The 7,306-nt window shown below is 40.1% G+C and overlaps 1 protein-coding gene across 1 annotated transcript; it reads left to right on the forward strand.

The window, feature by feature from the left end:
• Nucleotides 1–1,815: 1,815 nt before the first annotated feature.
• Nucleotides 1,816–3,038, forward strand: LOC6633891 (alcohol dehydrogenase-related 31 kDa protein). The gene is made up of 3 exons (XM_002057549.3): nt 1,816–1,951; nt 2,156–2,560; nt 2,624–3,038. Exons 1-3 carry the CDS (start codon nt 1,856–1,858, stop codon nt 2,948–2,950), a joined length of 828 nt encoding a protein of 275 aa, XP_002057585.1. The 5' UTR covers nt 1,816–1,855; the 3' UTR covers nt 2,951–3,038.
• Nucleotides 3,039–7,306: the final 4,268 nt, after the last annotated feature.

The following is a 7,306-nucleotide window of genomic DNA, read 5'->3' on the forward strand; positions in this document are numbered from 1 at the left end:
TTTAGGTTAAATTCCCGCCCTTAGACAGACTGAATGCTTAGTCACAGTTTAGTTCATAAAGTATATGAAAGATTTCAGAGGTGTTTTTCAGAAGAGGTATTACGTACTTTCCTGAATTTAGAGTTACATTCCTCGCTTCATCCACGCAATCGCTGACAAGAAGCAAAACCGTGACACAGAGCTTCGATATTTGCCATCGCTGGCACTTGGCAACAGTTGTGGCTGCTTCCAGCTGTTTTTCCGCGAATCTCTCCATTTGACTGCATGGCGTCGGCCTTTCAGGCATTTTCAATTGATTTTTCTATTTATCAAACAGGAAGCATCTTTAGGATGCACTAAACGCAGAACTTGTTCCCACTGAAGTTGTAGATTAAGTTGGCGGTGCGCGCGCTGAGTCTTTATTTAACGACTTTGAGAGGTGCGCACTTCGATCGTTCAAGTTACTATTCAAATTTTTTGGTCCACCATATGCAAGGTGTTTCTGTTCAGATAATTTGTGTAATAGAAATTCGAAACAAATCTTTCGATTTATTCCTAACGCTGCCGAGACATTTGGAAATTACAAATCTATATAATACATTCTTCTCTAATAGAATTGGCTGCGTCATACTCTTTTTTTCGAACGCGGTTTATTCTGAGATGAGAAATATTGAACCTATTTTAGTCCTCTTTAATTTCATGCTTAAAACTTGTTGAGCTATCAAATTACACAATTTGAAAGTCCCTCTGTTGGGATTGATGTAAGTTGTAATAATTCAAGTTTTCTTATACAAAGATGAATTCTTATTCTTAAGATGAATGAAAACAATATCTAAATGGTACCAACTGTCGAGAACCTGTAAGCAAACCAATATCGATAAGGCAGATCCTCATCGCTTAGATCCAGAATATATAAATTTAAAGGAGTCGGACGGGACTTCCGCAGTTCGCCATTCCTTTATAACTCAGTGAACTGATGGGAACAAAATGGACTTTAATTACAAAACTACATTTTTGCAGGAAGGTGAATTAGCTGAATAATCTCTATAGGTTTGTGTCCTAACTTTAGCTTTTCACAATCGAAGCGCAGCCAACTTCACGCGAGCAAATAATGTGCGCATAACACAACACAACACTTTACGAACGCGCGGGCAATTTTTTAGCCAACGCCTAAAAGCCTACTACGAAAAATTCCGTTATTAGAGCCAAATATTCGCTATCCCGTATAAAGAATTAAATCGATTTTAACAAATAATTACTTAAAATAAAACAAATAAATAAGCTTGTAAGGAACTTATAGATAGACAAGTTCAGACAAAGTTACTGTTATTATGAACTTCTGGAAAAAGCGCGGGATTAGCCTGAGTTGCCAACATCTGTTTGGATAATGCCTTCAAGAACGGTTGCATTTATCTTCAATCTTTTATTTGCGATAATAAACTAGATTCCATCTGCATTTATAGAACAACGTATTAACAGAAAGTATCGCCAATTACAGTCTATTTGATCAGTTAGACCAAGGAGGCAAACTAGAATGGGATCATCTGAAAACTATATCGAGGCAAACTTTAAAGTCAAACGGACTTCCAAATATTTTTGAGATATCCCTTTAATAGCCTCTACTCTTTGTTCGGACCGCTTGCTTTGAAATGCAAGTCTTGATTGATAAAACTTATTATAACTATATACCAATATACATTTGTTTTGAATTATAAATACGACCAGAATCAAAATAATTGACACAACAAAGGAGAGATAAGCTGTTTAATTAAATAGATAAAAAGCATAAGAAAATTTGAACTAGGTTACGCGTTATGCACAATTCGAACAATTCGAAAGCTCAGTGATTAAATAGAAGACGTAACGTTCAGTAAATATGTTCGATTTGACGGGCAAACACGTCTGCTATGTGGCCGATTGTGGAGGTATTACCTTAGAGGCATGCAAAGTGCTGATGAGCAAAAATATTGCAGTAAGTATTTGTCGAAGTTGTGTACTCACTTTGCGTAGCAGACATGAATTGCAAAAGTACTCAAAACAGTGTACAGCCTTGCTCGAGCTTTACATGTTCGACTGTGCAAGAAGCTCTTCACTCCTAAGAGTTCGGTTCACATCTACACACAAACAAGTTTTCTTGCGTGTAATAATATTTGGCACATCCTCCCTTCGCACTTAGAAACTTGCCATTCTTCATAGCGTGGAGAATCCGCAGGCTATTGCTCAACTGCAATCTATTAAGCACAGCACGCAAATCTTTTTCTGGACCTATGATGTAACAATGGCAAGGGAGGATATGAAGCAATACTTTGATGAAGTCATGGTGCAAATGGACTACATCGACGTGCTCATCAATGGGGCGACCCTGTGCGATGAGCAGGACATTGATGCAACAGTGAATACAAATCTTACCGGAATGATGAACACTTGCGCCACGGTGCTGCCATATATGGACAAAAAGCAGTTGGGAAAGGGCGGAATGATTGTAAATGTGACTTCAGTCGTCGGGCTGGATCCATCCCCAGTATTTTGTGCCTACAGCGCATCAAAATTTGGTGTTATAGGATTCACTAGAAGTTTAGCGGCAAGTTTAATTTCGTATAATCTACAAGTATTTGCAACTTGAGTAAAATCATTTTCCTCAAAGGATCCACTGTATTACTCCCAAAATGGGGTCGCTGTCATGGCGGTTTGTTGTGGACCCACCAAACTCTTCGTGGATCGAGAGCTCACCGCCTTTCTCAGCTATGGACAATCCTTTGCCGACCGCCTACGTAGCGCTCCTTGCCAGTCGACGACTATCTGTGCTAAGAACATTGTCAAGGCGATTGAGTGTGGTAAAAATGGACAGATTTGGATAGCCGACAAGGGAGGACTGGAGCTCGTCAAGTTGCACTGGTATTGGCACATGGCCGACCAATTGCTGCATTATATGCAGAGACCCAACGAGGAGAAGGAGGACGAAAACGATTAGATGACCTTACACAACATTTCAATCATAAATATTCTTAAATTATGTCACTCATCTAAGTCTTCCTCACCATTTATAAGCACATAAACCATGCAGCGAAAAACTACGTGAAAATTTCTTTTTAAAACATCACAATTTCGCTCAACAGCATATATTGGACAATAAACTTTTTTTAATGAAAAAATTAATCGGGATTTTTTAACTTTAAAACTAAAATCATCATAAAAGTAAATTGAAAACTGACTTTATTATCTAGATTGAAGGTTTAAGACATTTCTAACCATATCTCTCTGACGGTATGAACAATTAATGGTGGGATGGTGGGTGTCTGGGCTAAAAATGTTTCTCTGGTTTCTGTCTAAGATATAGCTGTCAACAACACTTTCGCAGCCAACTTCATGTGAGGGAAATTCAAATAAATGTGCTATATACGTTAAGACGAAAGGGCATAATTGAACTCCCGGCGCGGACATTTTTGACTCACTTGAAGTTGGCTGCGCACAGATATTTGAATCGCTTACCGTAGTGCTTTTTGAGTATTACGTTTATTTTGTTTCTCTAACGTTTATTTTATAAAAAATCAAATGGTTCTTGAAATACAGATAAAAAAGGTGTGAAATTTGATTGGATGCAGATTATTCACATCGAATTTTTACGACGAAGTAACCTAATAAGAAAATCTCATAAAACCTTTCCATCAATCTTTTACTCTTCCGGAAGGATATTAGTGGAAGATTTGTTTACGGGTTTAAATTAAGAGGTAAAGTGATGCTGACGATTTGAATACCTAAAAAACATGACGCGGATCTTGGCAAACCCGGGTAACATCCCCTATGTATTTTCTTTCAAATTAAAGAACTTTTTCTGCCCTTTTCGAGGGTGTAACGCGTCTTAGTACACATTTCGGACCGGCCATACTAATATATCATATAGCTGCCATAGGAACGATCGGTCGAAAGGTAGGTAATTGTAAGCAACCCTCTATGTTTATCAAGAACATAATCTTAAACTAGATTTTCTATTAGGAGCTTTCAGTTTTTCATGTTAGCAATTAATAACTGATCAGCTGTATCCCACTTCGGTGTCCACTTATCATCTATTTACAACAGCCTCTGCCACACCACTCGACTATCATTCCATTCAATCAAGATGGGTGGCTTTCCTTCCGCCTGTCCGCGTTTACGTTTTGTCTGACGTTGACATTGATGCGGCTGTTGCTGTGAGTCGCTGATGGAAGAGCCATTCGCCATGTATGATGGATTCTAGCGGCATCGACTTCGCCATTCGCGAGTCTTTCCTTGTCTGGGCCGTAAAAAAGAAAATAGCTAAAATGATTAACGAGCTTTCAAGTGACTTGCTGCAAAACGAGACTTCGCAGCAAGGATCAAATCGGCTGCAGAGTTGCTGCCATTTAAAATAGTCGACGACCCGGCCAACAAATTAGTCTTAGCTAACAAGGACTTAGACAGATTCCGTCTTGACTCGCCGCGCCCGAATCTTGGTTCACCTAATCTATGTTCTTAGTATATGTGTGTGGGCATCGGAATTAATGATTTAAATGGCCTAATAGATGGAAGATGGCCAACCCAGCTCGACAGTTGTCAAGACATTAGCCAGCACTCGCTGTGCCCATTTTCACCTGCAGCTGCAGCCATTTTTCAACACTAATGCGAGTGGGCCAGGGGTGACGTGGGGCACATCCGTTAATTGCAGGCAAACGTCAAAAGTCGTCGTCTGTCAGCTGTGCCAGGCCAAAGCTTTGGCGTGCCCGTCAGTAGCTGTCAAGTTTCAAAGTATACGAGTATATATATGTACATCAGCAGCAGCCGGCTTGGCATGGTCAGGGTCGATAGTTGTTGCTCTTCTACAGTATTTGCTGTTGCTGTTGTTGCTGTTGCTGTAGCTACCCACTTTTGCCAACAACAAAGATTGATGGGTGTTGTACAGCGGCGGCAGGCAAAACGGAGAATAAATGATGTTGGTGATTATTTTTCTTCATTGAACTCGAAGCTGGGCAGCCATCAGACACTGCTGTTGCTGGCACTTTCTCTCTCATTCTCATTCTCTCTATCCCACTTCCTCTCACTCTCTTACTCTCTCTCTCTCTCTCTCTGACGATGTATCAACAGCCATTTTGACTATCAATCTCGGGAGCGCAGAGCAGGCATCAGCAAGCGAACGGCTGGCACATCCCGTGGCTCTTTCGTTCCTTCATTCATTCTTTCGTTCATACGCAACACATTTCGACAATTTATCAACTTGGCTGGCATTCAGTTCAAGAGGTGTGCGAGAATCTGTGTTGTGGGCTCAGTGTGCAAATCAACTATGCTTTGCCTCACACTCCGCTTTATACACAATTGCAGCATAAGCCTGTAAGCCTTAGTGGGGAGTACAGGACTATGAAATACCGTCAAACCAAGCTAAAATAACTCGCTTACATATTATTATTGTGGCATTTTAAGGTTTACTTAATGCACTGTCTTACATAAATCGATATTAAACCATTTACTTATGGACTCCATGCTCGATAATTAATGCACTTCAACCAAAGAAATCATCTTTGCACAAATTCAAAGAATCTTTACAATTATGACAATTTTTCTATACACACTTAAACTGATTTATTTCTCCCAAGTCATATAGGAGGATACTTATTCAAATCCCAGACTTGTTTATGGGTGTATTAGTCGTAGGACACGATCCAGATTTAAGGATTAGAGACCGATAAAGATCGACGGAGAGAAATGAAAACAATTTTGAAGTCGATCGAATGGTATGAAAAGAAAAATACGGGTGGAATTTCCCGACTAGAGAATGATTTATAGCTATTTCGCGGATTTGCAATTTCAATATAAGCTAGAGAAAACTTTTAGAGCAAAAAATAATTAGACATATATATATAGGTCATTCGTTTCCAGCGAAATAGCTGGGCTCAATGTCCAAGAAAGTTTAATTGAGACTTCGGGAAAAGCATTGTATATATTTCCTGTATGTATTTAAAGTTGTGAGAATATATACGAAAGGCTAAAGAAGCGTCTCCAACTTCATGAAGTTTTATTTTATTTTATTTTTGGATTCTCATTATAAGATTTTCAGCTTTTTTGCTTATTTTATAAATTTAAAAGTCAAGTATTTTTTCGCAGTTGCATTTGGTTCCATTTCCGAATTAGGAACCAGAGCATTGGGAAAAACACTGTACATTTTTTCTGGTGCTCTGGACTTCTTTATGCTTTTATCCATCCATAAAATATCCTATTCGAAAGAAGTGCAATATTATCAATTACTCAACAATTTAGTACCACGTACTAGGACTGTGGCTGGATTTGGCAGTGGGGTCGTGGCGTTGTGCAGGGGCAGAGAGTACGACAGAATGAAATGCCCGGATGCAAACAATAAAATACATTTTCCGGTTACTTGTCACCCACTTTTCTAACGATTCACTCTCGCTCCCCGCTTGTCGGTAGAGAGGAAAATCGCCACCAAAGCTGACACATGCTGTTCTACAGCCGACAGACAAGGGCCAAGACCCAAAGTTCTGGCAACTCCTTAGCAATTGCCAACGCAGCATTTCACTTTTGGCCAGCTGTTGTTGTTTATTTTACGGTTCTCCATTCTGCTGCTGTTGCTGTTGCTGTTGTTGTTGTTGTTGTTGTTGTTGTTGTTGTTGTAGTCCAAAGTCATGTCGACAATGGCTTTAGCTTTGCTTTTGACACTTGGTAAATGGCGCCGCCCGTTGAGCTCGGTCGCTGCATCCAACAGTTGCCCAACTGGGCGTGGCCAAGCAACTAGAGGCGAGTGGAGAAGCCGCTGGTTCCTCTGCTCCTGCTTTTGATTTTGGACAACGACTTGTTTACCGCAGCACTTACGCGTCGCACTTGAAAAGTTCCGGACTCTTTTCTTCTCAGCCTAGCCAGAATGCGGTCTCTTGCCTCTTGCCCTTTTTGCCACCCGAATAGAAGTTGTGCCAAAGTGCAGATTGCACCAACTCTTGGGCCCAGTTCTTGGCTTTCTCCATAGGCAAACTGTTATTTGTCATGTTAGATAAAATAATTTATCGCGCAGCTTGACGGAAGATTCGATATCCTCGCTCTTGTAGGATGTGTTAAGTGTGGATGCCAATCGATGACAGCAGGTTGACAGAAGGACGTTATGAGCATGATCTGTAAAAATGGTACGTTGCAGCTTGATGTAACAAACTACAATATGGACACCCTGAATGTTGAATTGGAATGTGAAATATTGTAAATCCTCGGAGGGGACATTTAATTGGTCACTTAAGGTGTTTCATATGGATGCAATGCATAGGCATACCTGTCAAATGTTCTCTACTAACGTACATGTTTGTAAATTGCTAACATC

The sequence above is a fragment of the Drosophila virilis genome, unplaced genomic scaffold, assembly GCF_030788295.1.
Source record: "Drosophila virilis strain 15010-1051.87 unplaced genomic scaffold, Dvir_AGI_RSII-ME tig00003811, whole genome shotgun sequence".
In the NCBI taxonomy this organism is placed as follows: Eukaryota; Metazoa; Arthropoda; class Insecta; order Diptera; family Drosophilidae; genus Drosophila; species Drosophila virilis.

Coding starts and splice junctions, on each gene's coding strand:
- LOC6633891 (XM_002057549.3), top strand. CDS start 1,856: ATGTTCGATTTGACGGGCAAACACGTCTGCTATGTGGCCGATTGTGGA. Junction 1,952..2,155: donor TGATGAGCAAAAATATTGCA/GTAAGTATTTGT, acceptor CTTCGCACTTAG/AAACTTGCCATTCTTCATAG. Junction 2,561..2,623: donor GATTCACTAGAAGTTTAGCG/GCAAGTTTAATT, acceptor TTTTCCTCAAAG/GATCCACTGTATTACTCCCA.